Raw genomic sequence first — 18,666 nt, 5'->3', positions numbered from 1 at the left:
CGCACTGTACCTAAAGATAGTGGGTTCGAATCCCAGGTGGAGCGGTTTTATGAAATTGTGTGTTTTGATTCTTTTGTTGCCTCTTGGATTAGAAATAAATTCTTTTTGTTTCATGCTGTGTTCATTTTCATCTAAGCTTCTGTACATTCTGAGATCATTCTCGCCCATAACTCTGAACCAGGTGTTTCATGTTTGTTCATTTTCTGCTGTTTTTCCTCTTCCTGCTCCGTATTGCGCTACAGTATGATGAGCTGCAGAATGATCTAAAGTAAAGTTATTAAATATAACATTCAGTGCAGTTTTATTAAAATTCTTCATTTTGAGTTCATTTTCACATGAACTAATGAACTTCGGCAGTTGTGCCAATATTCATCTGCACAGTGGTGCAATGAAATGAGAAATGGACACTGAACCCGGTGGTTGTGGGTTCGAATCCCGTGCCGGGGGTTTTATACAATAGTGTGTAATGAGTCATTTTGATTCCTTTTTTATCCAAATAAGCATTGTAGCCTACTAATCTTTATTCCTCTTGAATTAGATACAAGTGTTTTTAGTTCATTCCGTGTTCATTCTCATCTGAACTTCTATTGATTTCCATTTCATTTCCACCTGTCCTTCTGAACCAGCTGTTTTGCATGTACATTCAATTTCTGCTGTTTTTGCTCTACCTGCTCCGTATTGCGCTACTGCCCTTTCTGGGGCTTGGCCCCGAATTGCTGCTTGCAGCTATATTTAATGAATGTATTTATTTATTTTATTTCTATATGTGCATTTCTGATTTTTTTTTAATAAAAAATAAAAAATAAAAAAATAAAAAAATCTTATCTTTAATAAAATCCCTGTCTTTATTTTAACAATCTTATTTTATTCTAATCTTAATCTTTACTCTGACTCTGAGAGTGAAAAGGGTCGATGCAAACAGCAGATAGCAGTAATGCTTTACTAAAGTTTCAGATCCAGTGTGAAGAAGAAGAAGAGGAAGAGGAAAACAGAAGAAATGAAGAAGCAAGAAGAAGAAGCAGGAAGAAGAAGAAGCAGGAAGAAGAAGAAGCAGGAAGAAGAAGCAGGAAGAAGAAGAAGCAAGAAGAAGAAGAAGCACGAAGAAGAAGCACTCTCCCGCCGCCATTACTATTTGTTTCTCTCAGTCTTTCAGGTTTTGGAAGCATAAACTCTCTCTCTCTTCTTCAGCAGTATTTCAGTCGTCATGTAACTTCATTATTCAGTCACTGTTAAACTTCTCCATTTGTCTTCAGCAGGTTTTGTTTATAAATGTCGTCAGTCGGATGGATGTGGCTCAGTATTAATAGAGAAATCAGATTTAGTTGGAATCTACAACAATATGAAGAACTATTCAGAAATCTCCGTGTTTTTATTAATATTCTGTGGTAAGTGTGTGATTTCTGTTGACTTTCACTTTGAGCACGTAGCATTAAGGCCTGTACACACCGCGACGAATAGCCTATCGCACGCGTTTATCGCCAGCGTTTTTCGAGACGTTTTTTGTGTTCACACTAGTGTTGTCAAAAGTACCGGTACTTCGGTACTGAGTCGGTACTGAAATTTTGAAAATGTGACGATACCAGCATTTCTGTAGTACCGAGAATCCGGGTATATTCGGTACCCACTGATAGGACTGTGGCAGTATTTACTTGAATATGACACGAGCGAAGCACAACGCTTTGTTTATGAAGAAATAATAGGTTAGCAATTAAATGTGACATCGCAGCCACGGAAATATTTTGGTTCATGCCGAACGAGAGAGGCACGCGAGTCCATACATTTAAGCTTTGTCGGGTTTGTATCTTGTTTTTTTTAAGATTCGCGATCTGGTCACTTGATTAGCAGAGAATTTAACAATATTCCATTAGTTATTCCACTGAACATGGAATCTCTGTTTATTTTCCCAAATCTTCACTCACGCAGGGGATTATAAACGTTTCTTCTTTTGGTTCGCTTTTAATTAGGCCTATTATTCGCATTCTTTACTGTGGTAAAGTAGAAAAAGTAGAAAAACAACGTAAAGTAGTTTAAAGTAGTACTTTAAAGGTAAAGTAGAAAAACAACGTAGGACAGAAACCTTTTTGCTTGCACGTCAATTTCTATTTAACACAGTTTGTGCTCGTTATTATACTTTATAAGGCGCGTCAAGTTTATTTGTAAAGCGCGTTTCACACACGCCGGTGATTTTTACTTTCGTTTTCTCTGACAGCGCAAAATCAAACATAGCCTGAATGTCTTTCCCCTGCGGAGGATAAAACTCGCTCTTCAGACCTTTTACAACAAGTGTCAGTTGCTTGTAACATCAGGAGATAACGAAGATATTATAAAAGAGATGGTCTCTTTCCTGCTCGTGTCATTCATCCCTCTCAAAGCGCAGAGCGGCAGGCTATATATGACGTATCTTTGTGTGGAAATACAAAAATGATTTTTTTAAAAAAATATTTAACTTATTATTTAGGTTACCATTATTTACTGATATTTCATAGTTTTACAGGCTGTAGTATGTTGTTTTTCACTGACACAAAATAAGCGCACGTCTATTACAAAATGGATGTTTGAGCATTTGTTTATTTATTTATTATTTTATATTTCATAATTTATTTCATTAAGATATATACACACACGCTCCAAATATTTCTATATTTGATTACCATCATATTTAATATGTTAAATATTATTATTATTATTATTATTATTTTTAAATAGGCTAGTTAAATAAAATAGTTCCAACAGATTTAATGGTACGGTACCGTTTTGTGCTTGAGCGCCACCAAGCATCTCCAGGTACGTGAACAAAAGCACCACTCTCATTGGTCAAACCAAAAAAACAAACCCGAGGCGTTTTTTTTTTAAATGACGCTTTTACGCCTGCCGTTTTTCGCGTCAGTGTGCACACTCACATGGGCGGCCTTTGTTTAGTCACGAGGCATCGCGCGCCATATTCGTCCCGGTGTTTACAGGCTGTTCTTCATTAGCATATCATGAAATTGTTCAAGTTCTCCACTTTTGCAGTTGCTGTTTTGTTTACTTAAAGGATTAGTTCACTTTCAAATTAACATTTCCTGATAATTTACTCACCCTCATGTCATCCAAGATGTTCATGTCTTTCTTTCGTCAGTCAAAAAGAAATGAAGGTTTTTGAGGAAAACATTCCAGGATTTTTCTCCATATAGTGGACTTCACTGGGGTTCAACGGGTTGAAGGTCCAAATTACAGTTTCAGTGCAGCTTCAAAGAGCTCTACATGATCCCAGACGAGGAATAAGAGTCTTATCTAGAGAAACCATCGCTCATTTAAAAAAAAAAAAAAAAAAAAAAAAAAAATTATACATTTTAACCATAAATGTTCGTCTTGAACTAGCTCTCTTATTCTTCTTCTCTATTAGAATTCCAGCAGTGTAGACACTGATAAAGCCGCGCACACACTTAACGATTGTAAGGCCGATTATGAATGTAAATTGATACTTATGACTGATCGCGCTCAAACGCGTCCAGTCAGAGCCAGTTGTGTTCAGTCTGCCATTACAGTCGGTGTTCAAATTTCATGTGTAAGTATTTAAATCGGCTTCAGTCGCAGGAAACAATCGCGTGTATGTTGAGCACAATCTTAGAATGCTTTAGCTAGTCGTTAAATGTGTGCCCGGCTTTAGCGTATTACTGCCCTCCACAGGTTAAAGTTTGAACTAAATTGTCATATACAATATGCTTGTGCAAGTATATAACAATTAGTTCAAACTTTGACCTGTGGAGGGCAGTAATACACTTAGCAGTGTCTATACTGAAGAAGAAGAGAGCTAGTTCAAGATGAGCATTTATGGTTAAAATGTATATAAAAATTTTATTTTTTTTCAGAAAATGAGCGATGGTTTCTCTAGATGAGACTCTTATTCCTCGTCTGGGATCATGTAGAGCTCTTTGAAGCTGCACTGAAACTGACATTTGGACCTTCAACCCGTTGAACCCCAGTGAAGTCCACTATATGGAGAAAAATCCTGGAATATTTTCCTCAAAAACCTTCATTTCTTTCCCACTGAAGAAAGAAAGACATTAACATCAGGTCCGTAGCCAGCCTATTGAAAGGGGGGGTTCTTTTTTTCAAAAAGTGGACCTTTTTGCAGTTTTTCTCCTCCTTTTGTATTTAATTATGAGGTTCAAATACTTCATTTTGGTGACCTTTTATGCACTAATTTGTGCTGGATTAGCTTGTCTGCTGGTATTTTAACGAGCACGCTTTTTGATGCACCTAAAATATTTACTGCATTGTTGTCAAATTGCTTCCTCATGTACCATTTTTAATATATATATATATTTATATATATACACACACATAGCCTGCATATAGATAGATAGAATGCCAAGATCAATCGGTAGTTATTGATCTTTTTTTAATAGAACGAGACACAAACCTTTTTTCTTTTTTCGTTTTTGCTCCCATTTATTTTCACACATTGATCACACAGTGCATACAAAGTTTAGTCCCAAGTGCGCACAACTGGAGAAATACATGATTACCTTTGATTTCGTTAGATAGAAAAGAAGCAGGGCCGTACGCAGGGTTTTATATTTACCGAGGTCACAAAATGTATTATGCTAGGGGGCTTCGGGGGCATGCTCCCCCGAGAAAATTGTGATTTCCTTGGTGTACATATATGCATTTTAAGACGTTTTAAGGCCAACAAATTGGATAACAATAGCTTTAAAACCACGTCAACAAATACATGCATGCACAGATTTGAGGCAGCTTTAATCGCATGTTTGGTAATTTCATGACTTCATTTACATTTTACGACGGTGCATGGCCGTAGTTTCTTTAGCGCTTTATTTAAGCTATAATAAAGTAATATGCAGCGCGCGCCGGCGCATTTGCTCGAGCAATTCTTGGGTTCATGCTTCGAGCGCAGTAGACTATAGCCTAACGGCTGATTGGAGTTTTACTGGCATAGCCTGACAACATCTCATCTGACCACAGTTCACTGTTGTTCAGCTGAAGCTACCTTTTCCGCGCTCGTTTGACTTGCGCCTGGCGCTGAGGCGAAGTCGGAATGCGCGTCTGAAAAGTGTCCCGTTTGTTGTGGTCGTAAAGAGACAGTTACGCAGCGTTTTACTTGGCGATGTTTTAAAAAATATTTTTATTTTTGTTATTTTTTATGCTCTGTTAGTGGTTTGTGGAGTAGCATCACCTGAGGGGGATTCATAGACTGTAAAAAAAATATGGACGTAGCGTCCGTGACGTCACCCATAGAGTTCTGAACAGCAGTTTTGACGCCTAAATGAGGCCGCGGCCATCTTAGCTGCGCGTCAGCGCACGTCACTCCCGGATAACTGAAAATGGGCAAAGAGGCGGGAGGTGGTTTGAGCTGATGTGACGGTTGCTGAAACCACGCCCGCCTAGCTCGACGTGACCATGTTAGCAGCAAAGGAGCTATCTATCTATCTAATACGATCTAAAATATTAATGAAGATAAGTTTTATCATCAGAACGTTCTAAAGGTTTACTGTCAATCTACGGTGTTTTTTAAGATATAGATCCTCCAACACCAGTAGTGTTGGTTGTGCAAATAACAACATGGAAAATCAAATGGGACTTCATACCTTTATAATGAAATAGAGATCGCGAGATGAATCCAATCTGTGGCACTTGGGTAAAATATGAGTGTCCATTGCAAAAAAACATGTCACATTTCTTCTGAATGATCTGCTCTCTGTCATCGTTCTTCAAGAAAGGATGCAATCTGAGTAGCGATCGTATCTAACAAACAAATGAGCCCGTGTCCAAAGTATATTTTTTTCAAAATAGTGCAGCAGTTTTAGTTATAATATCCAAGCAGTGCTGTCAGAGTTGTATATCCTCCTGGTATTGTCATTGTAGTAAATCTCACAATCAAAACTTTCAGCCAATGCCACGATCCAACAACGTGTGTTCTGTGTCTCTTCTCCATGCATGCACATCTACACAGACACACATCAGTCTCGAATATTATGCAGCAAGCCATATTTTATAATTGTATAAAATAATCGAGAAAAAAAAGCACAAAAACGGCTGAGATGCCAAATTCAGTGGCAGCTGAGGTAACATGACGGCTCAGACAGCAGCGCAATCCACCTGTCACTCAAGTGACCACACCCTTAATTATGCAGAACTTTAAGGCTTAATATAATTTAAACGGATAAGTTATAAAAAAATTCACCCCCCTCAGAGTTGTCATGAAGGGCAAAAATAGCAGTATAGACCAAAACCACAATTTGAACCAACTTGTAAACATGTTTTTTTCTGCTATATACTTGGCCAATTTAACATGGGACTCTATGAGATTCTGCTCTCTTTTGGAGCCTGTCCCTAGCGGCCAGTCGATGAATCGCAGTTTAAGTTACTTCCGTATTGGCTTCACGAGAGAAAGGGGGAGGTTGCCGCTTGGGGGGATTAGACAAATGCTGAATTAGAGACGGTAAAAGTGAGTGGGTCCAATTTCATTGGATGGATGTCAACTGCTTGACATCACTAACCAGCCTATGACTCGGTAGGCAAAAATATTATTATTTCTACAATAATAAGCATCAGAACTGTATTAAAAGTGTAGTGCAAGTATGACTGAGCTCTCGCAGTTTACAGGTTTGTAGGTTTGTAATTCAGCCGCAGCAGAATTGTTCATATGCTTTTAATGATTTAAAGGGTCAGAACTCTTGCATTGTGTAGGCATTAATACCATAAACCAGGCAATTGACGATGTCAGGGTATGTGGCAGGTGGTGGTGCTTCTGGGTCTTTCGCAGATCGCACGGGTCGAAGCATTTTCCTCTAAATTACGCTGCTTTGGCGGTGTTATTTAGTCTCCCGATAGCGCCCCTTTCCTTTCACTTTCTCCTTCTCCATTTCTTCCCATAAAACTGCGCTGTATCGCAAAATGTATTTATTAAATTAATCTGCTCACTCTCTCTGTTGCGCTTTATCTCGGGTTCACTGAAGAAGTTACCATAGCAACGGATAGCGTATCCTGCTAATATGGCGGCGCCTTCCCGGAATGCAACGCGGAGTGAAAACATTGTGACGTAATTCTCATTCAAACAACGATGACGTTTTTTATGGGCGGAGCCTACCTGGTTGCAGAAAATGACAGTTGAGCAGTAGCAGTCTATGGAACCCACGAAATAAAAGAATTAAAAAAAGTTAATTTTGAGTTTATATCTCACAATTCTGACTTTTATTTCTCGCAAACCTGAGTTTATATCTCACATTTCTTACAAAGAAAAACAGAATTGTGAGATATGCTCGTTATCCTGTAACTCGTTATACTCGTTTTCTGAATTGCAATTTATCCCGCAATTCTGACTTTTTTCCCCTCAGAATAGGCATAGACAGTAAAAGAAATGGACACAGCGACCCCATTGGAACTCAATTGAGACAAGTGAAGCCCATTTTTAGCGATTTTTAGCACTTCCGTTTCTGACGCGCAGACTCAAACTAAGCTTGATGACGTCCGCAACCTGTCTGACAGATGTAAATCTTCTAGTAGCTGTGCGTGAAAACTGCCATTGTTAATCTTGCAGAGACGGCGAGCTTGAGCGGGGAGTTCTTTGGCGTGAGTGAGCAGGAGTAAGTATTCTGATTAATTATTTTGTATAGTATTTTAAAATGTAACGCCAGTACGCCATCTCTCTTGACATCTCCCCGATTGCCTGCGAGCTTCTCCTCCTGTCTGTACGGTAATTTCTCTACTGTGCGACAGAGAGTCGAGTGGTTATGACGCAATCGTTAGCCTATTTTTACAAAAACTGTATCTACGGGGCCATAATGTAACATAGAAGGTAATGGAGCCCTTTATACATTGTCGTGTATCTTTAGAAATAAATAATGGACAAATGGAGTCTTTAAACGCCTCAGATGTAAAGTTATTCACTGTCAAAGTGACGCCAAAATGAATGGGAGTCAATGGGGATGCTAACGCAAGTGAAGTTCTGCTACAAGATGGCGGCACCCGGCCGACTTCAACTTCCGGTCGACTTCCTTGGGCACTGAGAATAGGCCAATTTCACACTTCCGGGTTTTTGGCTTCCGGAACGATCCACGCAGTGTAAAAGTTTTTCCGGTTACACTGATAGATAGCCTCGATCAGGACCAGCTCAGGAATCAAAGTCGTTTTACGAATTAAATGTCATGAAAATGTTTGAACGTTCTTGGTGAATTATTGGTGAGACTACAGAGCTCTCATTAAGAGCTAAATTTAATAAATAATTTGAAGTGATGGCGGTTAAACTGGTTATATTCTTCGTGCCTGTTTGGCGCGGCTGTGCATTATCGCGCTCCATGTGCTGTAAAGACAGTGCCTGCGTCTCAAAGTGCATACTATCCATCCTAAATAGTAGTCTATGTGTAATATTCAGTGCTATTTAGGGTGGATAGTATGCACATTGGGATGTATAGAGTGCTTTTAGCGACGTGCTGGGGAAATGATCAGCTGGAAGCTCCCTTATCACGCAAGCCTGATCCTCCGATTCATGAAACAGGACCGCTCGCACCCTGATATTTCTGGATATAAACATTTCAGTCTCGCACTCATTTTCCTGTCGTCATCATCTTAAAGTGTGTATAATGCGAAGTATTATTGTGCTGTTGCAACATTAATGCAAAGACTGTTGTACAGTGTGGTGTTGGAAATTAGTTGTCTTAGTTTAATAATTTTAATCGATCAGGATTAGTTATAGCATATGCTTGAATGTGGGATGATGCCATATGAGATTACATGCTATATATTTTTAAAACATATTAAACTCACGACAATATTATGTATCTCGATTTTATATCCCCCATTAAAGTATATATTGGGAGTTATTTTTTTAATGAATAAGTTATATAAATAATGTTCGTCGTATGTAATACGATCGGGGAAATTGCTGAATGAGCTGCGTAGCCTTTACTGTATGACAGCTGGTGATATAAATCCACCTGCCGGTAAATTCGAGCAACATCTTAGCGGCCGTACAAGCTACAAACCAGTAGAAAATAATTTCTTTGTAGATTATACAAAAGCGACTTGGAAAACAGACAAAACAGAAAAGGTAAGAAGCGATATTTGAGAAAAGAGCATATCAATCTAATAGCCGCAGACGCATAGCGGAACTAACTTTACCCTGCGTCACGTGATTTCCGATTCTTGTGAAAAAGGCCTATTGTGAAATAAACTCACAATTGCGATTTATAATGGCCGAACTGGGAGTCATAAACACGCAAATGCAAGAAAAAAAGTCAGAATTGTGAAATAAAAATTTTATAGACTATGTTTAAAAGTTATCTATGTAAAATGTTATAGGTTTAAATATTATTTCATGCTGTAACTGCTATGTATGTATGTCCTCTGAACTGTATATGTGAATATTATGTAGACTTACTGTTTACATCAAATTCCTGCTTTAATAGTAGACTAATCCTTGCAGGTGTCATCAGTCCAGTCTGTGAAACGTCTCTGTTTATCTTCAAAGGACGTTTTCAACGATGGTTTTCTTTAAAAATGAAGACTATATTTTTTTGCATTCCGATTCCAACATCCAGAGGCACAACAAACGTTTTTCTCTTATTCTGTGGATTTTGCACATTTTCCTCCAATTGCTACCGCTATTTTTCTGCAACCACTATGCGCGCGCAGCTGCCATCGACGTAATTGTGACGTCTGCTCCAAAGAGGTCTATTGCGCGAACTCTGCACGCGCGGCGCACACACACGTCCAGCTACAATAATGTATCATATTAATTTGAAACAGCAACCCAGAATATTTGTCACAAGCATTGATTAAAACAATGATGACAATAATCACATTTTTAAAAAAAATTCTGGACCTTTGGCAGTGAGGGGGGGGTTCGTTCGAACCACCCGAACCCCCCCCCCCTGCCTACGGGCATGAACATCTTGGATGACATGGAGGAGAGTAAATGATCAGGAAATATTTATTTGAAAGTGAACTAATTCTTTAAAGTTTTTTAAAGACACACGCTTTTTAAGCACATGTAACAGCACATTCAGTACAAACACCTTCATTCAAAGCAGCATTTTAAAATCTGACAGACAGTCGGAGCAGTTGTTCACTTGTTCACTCATTCTGTAACTGCTGTATAGAGCATGTCAGTTTAGTGACTATATCAGCAAGAGTCAACAACAACTGGAGAAATATCATATTCACACATGGAAATATGATCCTAAAATAAGTAGTTAAATGTTTTAGAAAACAAAATAAAGAGACCATGTTTCTCTGTCAAAATATCTATAATGTTTTTGTCTGTTAGCTCTTTTGTTTTGATTCTTGATGTGAGTTTAATCTCTGATTGATGTTTGTGTTTGTTCTGCAGTGTTTGGAGCTGATGGAGATGAAGATGAAATGAAGAGAGTGATGGAGGGAGATTCTGTCACTCTAGACACTGATTTAAGAGAAGAATTTATTCTAATAACGTGGTGGTTTAGATATTCAAACTCAATCATTGCTGAAACTGATGGATATGAGATCTCATATCCTGAAGATGAGAGATTCAGAGGCAGACTGAAGCTGAATCATCAGACTGGATCTCTGACCATCAACTACATGAGAATCACAGACTCTGGAGTTTATGAACTAGAGATCGATCACAACAGTGGGACCTCAAATAAGACATACAGTGTTACTGTCCATGGTAAGAATACTTTTTCATTAGAGATTTAGATATTTTCATATTTGTTTTGTTTTAGGAATTAAAGCAGATTCAATGTTCAACAAGCAAATATTCATTATTTATGGAGCCTTTCCTCATTTTTCAGAAGTAGTTTGGTAAACTTCTATAGTGGTGAATGGATAATATATTGCGTTCCCATTTGCTCCAATAGCAAAAGAACAAAATCTTGAGCTTCTGTGAAAGTTTTGATGACTTTCCAAAGAGGAAAAACACATTGAGAGCTTGATTATAAAGACTTTCTGAAACACTCACAGCAGCGTTACCCAGTTTCATGAAGAGCAATGCCAAGATTAGAAAACAACCTGATATAAATGTACATTAAATGATTATAAAAATGAAAACAAACATTTTCTGCAGAGCTGCTTTATAGATGAAATGAATGAAACTAATAATTGATGATCGTTACACAGTTATTGAACTGAACTAAGAATTCAGAATTCATCACAGCAAAGCTGCTTTAAATCATTTATATTGTATAAATCACTATAAAAATAAATTGATTTGACTAACATAAGATCATATCAGATCTCATATTACTTTGACTGTTCTGTATGTGAGTTTATCAGACGAGATTATGATCAGAGTAACATCTGTACAGTAACATCAGCAGCAGTGTTTATGAGTTTAATCTCTGATTGATGTTTGTGTTTGTTCTGCAGTGTTTGGAGCTGATGAAGATGGAGTGAAGAGAGAGTCAGTGATGGAGGGAGATTCTGTCACTCTAGGCCCTCGTTTAAGAGAGAAATTTAATCTTATAAAGTGGAGGTTTGGAGTTTCAGGCTCAATCATTGCTGAAACTGATGGAAATAAGATCTCATATACTAATGATGAGAGATTCAGAGACAGACTGAGTCTGAATAATCAGACTGGATCTCTGACCATCAACAACATGAGAATCACAGACACTGGAATTTATCATCTACAGATCGATCACAACAGTGGGACCTCAAATCAGATATTCAGTGTTACATGTGGTGAGGACACTTTTTTTTACTTTTCAGAATAAATAGTTTTGAATGTGTTTTTGTTTTATAAATTAAACTGAATTAAACTGAGTTTTAAAGTGCAGCAAATACAGTTATAATGTGTTCATCAGTCTTACAGTGTTGTAGTTTCTCAATATCACAGTCATGCTGTTGTTCTGTATATAATCACAACTGTGATTGGGCCGCAGGTGATCACATGACTAATATTCAGAACAACTGAATTTTATACCACAGTACTATAAAAATGAACAGTGATTGACTTACATTTGATTTGACACACATTATGAGCAGATATTTTTAGTTTCATGCCACCAGTAGTTATAACTCCAAAACAAGTCAAAGCAGGATCAGTCGTTCTGTAGAATAAGGAAATGAAATTGAACATAGACAGGTTTATGATAAACGTTCCTGTGCTGTTATATGAAATAAGATCCTCGTGGCCAATTAAAGTAGTGACCAGACTTTACGATAGATATTCATTACTACTGTAAGTATTTGAAAGTAATGATTGTTAATCAGATGTCTGTGAAAACTAATGACTGTCTGTCTTTAACTGTTTCAGTTCCAGCTCTGTCTCCAGTTTATGTAGCAGCAATAGTTGTTGTCGGTCTGCTGGTGTTATCTGCTGCTGCAGTTTCTGCTGTTTTATACTATCACCATATTTTCTCTGAACTAGAAAGGCAAAACCGTGAGTATTACAGCTGATACAACAAGAGAAAAATAATGAGCTTTATTGTGCTGAAGTGGATCATGGTCAAAATCACTTCAGATTTTCTTCTCATTCTGACGTCTGAACAGCAACTGAACCTCTTAAATACCAGATACAACATGCTGCTACAGCCTTAAATATCTATGGGTACACATGCGTCATGTGACCAAACATACATCATCAAATAAACACTTCTCATTGCACATGCTTAAAACAATAAAATCTCACTAAGATGATTCAGAGAAATAGTTTTCTCTCTATTCTCCTTCATTTTACTGATGATACACACCATCAAGTGTTTTTACACAGTTTTCATGTAAGACAGCAGTTACATGAGTGTAAAATGAAGATTGTACAGGCTGACATTTATCTTCAAAAGCAAGTAAATGTGAACAACAGTTTTGGGGATAAACAGTTTAGTATGGAAGCATATGTGTAGCAAATTTCAATTTGAAATGTAATATGTAAAATGGCAATTAATTTCTGCATTTGAATTTACATTTTCCATATCATATGAGCAATGTTTGGAGCAAAATGATAATTCAAATTTAACAATATAATTTACATTTGCTATTTCCTAACATAATTTTAACATATAATTTAAACATATTTTAACGCTTTATAAGTTGCAAATTAGACCTCAAATAAGACATTCAGTGTTACTGTCCATGGTGAGAATACTTTTTCATCAGAGAAATGTAGATATTTTTTTATATCTGTTTTGTTTTAGGAATTAAAGCAGATTCAATGTTCAACAAGCAAATATTCATTATTTATGGAGCCTTTCCTCATTTTTCAGAAGTAGTTTGGTAAACTTCTATAGTGGTGAATGGATAATATATTGCGTTCCCATTTGCTCCAATAGCAAAAGAACAAAATCTTGAGCTTCTGTGAAAGTTTTGATGACTTTCCAAAGAGGAAAAACACATTGAGAGCTTGATTATAAAGACTTTCTGAAACACTCACAGCAGCGTTACCCAGTTTCATGAAGAGCAATGCCAAGATTAGAAAACAACCTGATATAAATGTACATTAAATGATTATAAAAATAAAAACAAACATTTTATGCAGAGCTGCTTTATAGATGAAATTAATAATTGATGATCTTTACACAGTTATTGAACCGAACTAAGAATTCAGAATTCATCACAGTAAAGCTGCTTTTAATCATTTATATTGTATAAATCGATTCTATGAATCGATCACAGCGCTGGGACCTCAAATCAGAAATACAAAGATAGTCTCTATGGTATCAGAAAACTTAAAATGAAAATGTATTACAGAAATGATTATATATGTTTAACATGTTCAAGCAAAAATTGTAGCAAAATGACCATTTAAATGTTATTTTTCTTAATTGCATTTGCACTCAGTTAAGACACTAGCGATTGCATTTTCATTAAATGTCCCGCAATGAATGTAGCAAAATTCAACGTGGATTTGAAAATGCATTTCGAGCCGATCACGTCTCCGCCTCGCCCTGTCAATCACTGCGTCAAGGCGGGGCCAGGTGTTGGAAACATGGCGGCAGCAGAGCTAAGAAGAGCGAGACATAAACTGATGGAGCTGAGCAAGAACAGAGAAATGTCAATGTTTCTGGAGAAGATTATGCGCGTCCGTCAGTGACAGAACCAACTACGTTATCAGAGGCATAGATATTAACTGTTAGGAGAACTCGTACAGAACGCGCCTGGCGCTCGTGCACCTTATCGTGAGGTGAGCGCGCTCGCGTGTCTGTAGAAGTGCTGAAACTGACGGTCGAGTGAGCGGTGCTTCACAACAGGTTCCTTTACTGGCAGAACTAATCTTAAACAAGCTGTCCGAGATTACTGCTTGCTCTATCAGTATGGTTGTGTGTCTTTGCTCTGTTTATATTAGACAAGTTAGACTAATGTCTCTGTTTCTGTGTGCAGCTGTGACAGATAAAAAGAAACGGAAACTGCTTCATCAGACTAGATCTCAGAAATCCACAGATTCTGGATATTCAGATCTACAGATCAAACCCTGCAGCGAAGGTACAGACAACTTTATTATTACTTTTCAAGTCTTGTGAAGAGATACGATTACTTTGATGAACGGATTTAATTTAGACTTTTTCACATATAAACACACATACAGTGCACACCATAAATCAGTACACCCCCTTTGAAAATGAAGATTTTTATCTTAATTCAAGATTTCTGAGGTGTTTCAAAAATGAATTCAACTAAATCTAATTGTTTGGCCTCCTTGATTTTTAAGAACAGCATCAATTCTTCTAGACTATAACTGGACTATATATGACCTACACATCTTCTCTATGATTGTCTCTGTATTTTCCTTTCAGGTTCCAGAGGAAAAAATGCAAATAAGACGTCAGAGATTCCACTGTTGAGTAAAGAAGATCCGGACAGAGCAAGAGTTCAGCCCACAACTTAGTGGATCATGAAAACATTGTTAATGGCACTATGGAGCCATGTGATTTAAACTGTTTTAATAGGTTTAACATTACATATCAGCTCGGAAAATACAGTAATTTGATTAGAAACACCAGTTACTATCCTTTAAGTCAGCCGTGACTTCCACATTCAGGAAAAGGTCTTTATCACTGGAGTCTGAGTCAAGTCTGGATTCTTTTGTCACCAATCCGAGTCGAGTCTCAAGTCATTTAAAACATAAAGTTTTCATACTCAAATCCTATTTTTATCCTAGTTGTATTATATAGACAAAATAATATGATCTTTCATCGGTTTTGTTTGTAATAATGAAGGTCCTAAAATGTAAGGGATAATGTAAATCCAATTTATTACTTTATAATCCATTACAATATATAATCCAGTAAAAACTATCATCCAGCCATTTCAATGCAGTCGCTTATTGGACATAAGATGGCGCCAGTGAGTCACGGTTTATGCTGCTTTATTGACGACAGTCATCAGAAAAATATATGTGACGCAGATATTATAAAACCATTCAAATAAAACGCAAATTCTTTATTATATCAGTAGTTAATGATAAAAGACTTTATTTGTTTTTAAAATATTCATGACTCCTTTGTGCCGGGTCGAGTCTGAAGTCTTATAAAGCAGAACTAAGCAAGATTTGCGAAGCTCCCCCTACAGGTTCCTTCAGTGAATCACACTGTCGTAAATACTCCAAAAGCAGCTCTGGACTACAGCGACTACAACGCTCACCAGTGCAGTACACTGTCAATGTAAATCTTTCAAAAGGAAATGAATACTCAATTTGGACAACAGTCAGGAGCAACGCATGCCTTAGCATTAGCTTTGAAATCTTGCATTGGTTTAAAGTGAAGCCAGTCGCTGATGCAATGTAAACAATATTCTGGGAATTTACTATACTATTAAACTACCGGTTGAAATGCAGTTGTCTCACATAAAGCCCGTACATGACAAATAGAGAAACACTCATCAATCCCACGACTTGGTAACATAGCGGGCGAATTAGCATGCTTGCATCTCTGCGAGCCGATAAGCTAAGTACATGACATAACAGTGGCTATATCTCAAAGGACATGAAATAACAATAGATCTAATGGAAATATTAAGAAAATAAAGTTGTTTGGCAAGGTTACTTACAAGTTCAACAACATTAAAGCCACGTCAGAATCGGTTTGAAGTTCTTCGCTCTGTTTCAGTTGACACCATTCCATAAAAGCTGGTCCAAGGTTGACTCGAGAATGAGCTCTCTCTCGGTCTAGTTGACGTTTTCTCTTCCTAGAATCTTCAGACAATGGTTTCCTCTGTTTTTTTTAGTGGCTCCGCTATGACTGATGATGACATAAATGTCATTTTGGTGTGATCGAAGTGAGATCATACTGTGTGAGGTCGCTATGTGTATATTGAATTACCGTAAAGCATTTTGTCACTCTCGCGTGAACGTGAACACGAGGCGAGATTGTTTCGGGTCGGCGCAGCTCAACTTGCAAGTGCTGTTTTCTGGCATAGACGTGCCAGAGGGGGTTAGTGCTCTCCTCAAACACACCAATACAAGTCAATTAACCATCGTAAGGACTTTGAAAACTATTCATGAAGGTAAAAAAAGTTACTTAGTTCTGCTTTAAGGCCCGGGACACACTAGATGATGTTAAATCTGTGGGAGATCACAGACATAATGAGAGTTTCTGCCATGCGCACATCTATTATTGGAACAGTATTTTTGATTAAGTAGTCATTTGTTTGGTCACTCCCTCAGACATTTTTTCTTAACAAATAAAGTAATATCTTATAAAATTATTTACAGATTTTATTCTGTCAAGCATTTTTATTTGTGGAAATTTAAAAGAAACATTGAAACATCCTGCTCTTTTTGTGAAGTTTCTTCTGAAACTGTAGGTCATTTGTTTTGAGAGTAATGCACTGATTGTCCAAAATGTATATTGTTTGTTTTGTGTGTGTGTTCTTATAGACACCTTCTTTTGGGGTTTTATATGAATGACAAGAGTGTAATCAAAGCAAGTTTTTGTATAAACCTCCTTTAATTTATTGCAAAGTTTTATATAAACTTTAAATAAACTTTAAAGCTTGTGGTCCACATAGAATTGACGCGTTACAGAGGTGCACATCAGGCTACGTCATAGGCTATGCGTGGTACAAACAGCCTATGCCGTAGCTATGGCGTATCCTAGTGAAAAAAAAGTATGCTATGTATACTTGCAGCAAGACTAATTATTAGGACATTTCAAGTGTGTTAATGATTAGTTAACTTAAAGCTGCAGTAGGTAACTTTTGTAAAAATGTATTTTTTACATATTTGTTAAACCTGTCATTATGTCCTGACAGTAGAATATGAGACAGATCTGTGAAAAAATCTGTGAAAAAATCAAGCTCCTCTGGCTCCTCCCAGTGGTCCTATTGCCATTTGCAGAAATACACCAATCAGAGCCAGGAGGAGTGTCTTAGCAGTGTCAATCAAGCTCACGTGCGCACTGATCACACTCCTCTCATGCACAGCGGCAGCGCGTACAGGCATTCAGAATTCAAGATTGCTTATGCCAGACAAACAATCCAAACTGCCAATTCCTCGAGTGGCACCTGCTCATAAAATAAAGACGGGTAAACGGAAAAAGACAGATGACGATGATAAAAAAGCCAAAAAAGAAAGAATTAGATAGAGCCCGAAATAAAATGAGGGTAAATATCGGAACGGCTTTTCCGAGGTGAAGGGAGCTACGTGTCCTGAAAGGATTAAAAACCGATGCAGAGTTAGCCACATTTCTGCTTGACAAGTAGGTATCCCTGCTTGATTACACGTTCATAAGCAATCCTCTCTAATCTCAAATTCTCCACACGCGCCATGTCCTCTCTGCTGAGGTGCTCAGGAGTTGGACCCACTCTGCGACCTCTGCCCCGTCTCCCACGTCCCCCTGCCTGCCCTAGTGAAAAAAAAGTATACTAAGTATACTTGCAGCAAGACTAATTATTAGTATATTTCAAGTGTGTTAATGATTAGTTCATTTAAAGTGTGCTATTTTGAAACAACTAATTTTGTACTAAGTATATTTAAGTTGAAATTAAGTAGTATTAAAATACAACTTTAAGTATACTTAGTACACTTTAAGTATATGTCTGTGTAGGGACTAATTACATGCTTGATTAGTGATATTAAAGTGTACTTAATTTGTGTTATAAGTATACTTTATTTCTGTTATGAGTAGACTTTGTGTTATAAGTACACTTTATTTGTGATTTAAGTGCATTACAAAATAATTACGAGTGTCTTCAGAAAACACAAGCAATATACACTGAATATATTATTTTACAGGTAATAGTATATACTGTATGCTCAGTACCTTTGGCTTATTCCAAATATTAAACATTACTGTAACGAATCATCATTCAAGCAAGGATCCATTTGCATGCTTTATTAAATAACAGGATAGTCGTACAGGCAGGGTCAAACCAGGGACAGACAGGTATAGCAGAGATAGGCAGAATCGTGGTCACAAAACAGGCAGTAGGTCAGGACAGGCGGATAACACTCACAAGACAGTATTCCAGGCAAAGGTCAGTAGGCAGGCAGATATGGGTCGATAACGGGTAACAGCAAGAACAGCAACAAGTAGACAGGCAGGATATAAACGCTCAGAATTGCACACTGGGGAAACAAGAACGTCTCTGTGACAGAGCCCCCCCCCCTGCTGGTGAAACTGGTGTGATCTGACGTGTAATTTGAAATGGTCCAACGTACCTTGGGCTTAATTTTTTGCAAGGGAGTCGAAGTCGGAGGTCTCGAGTGGAGAGCCAAACCCATTGACCTGGTTGGTAGACTGGAGCAGGTCG

General features: G+C 37.6%; 1 protein-coding gene across 2 annotated transcripts; it reads left to right on the top strand.

The window, feature by feature from the left end:
* The first annotated feature begins 908 nt into the window (after positions 1-908).
* On the top strand, positions 909-16,761 carry LOC125272989. Of its 2 annotated transcripts, none has more exons than XM_048198202.1 (7): positions 909-1,153; positions 1,257-1,385; positions 10,334-10,651; positions 11,350-11,664; positions 12,239-12,364; positions 14,299-14,400; positions 14,712-16,761. In XM_048198202.1, exons 1-7 carry the CDS (start codon positions 913-915, stop codon positions 14,801-14,803), a joined length of 1,323 nt encoding a protein of 440 aa, XP_048054159.1. In that variant the 5' UTR covers positions 909-912; the 3' UTR covers positions 14,804-16,761. The 2 variants fall into 2 exon arrangements, with proteins under 2 accessions (XP_048054159.1, XP_048054158.1); XM_048198201.1 differs by having other exon boundaries at positions 1,254-1,385.
* Positions 16,762-18,666: the final 1,905 nt, after the last annotated feature.

Source organism: Megalobrama amblycephala, linkage group LG7, assembly GCF_018812025.1.
Source record: "Megalobrama amblycephala isolate DHTTF-2021 linkage group LG7, ASM1881202v1, whole genome shotgun sequence".
NCBI lineage: Eukaryota > Metazoa > Chordata > Actinopteri > Cypriniformes > Xenocyprididae > Megalobrama > Megalobrama amblycephala.
The sequence above is the reverse complement of the archived record's forward strand: the minus strand, read 5'-3'. Positions and strand labels throughout refer to the sequence as shown.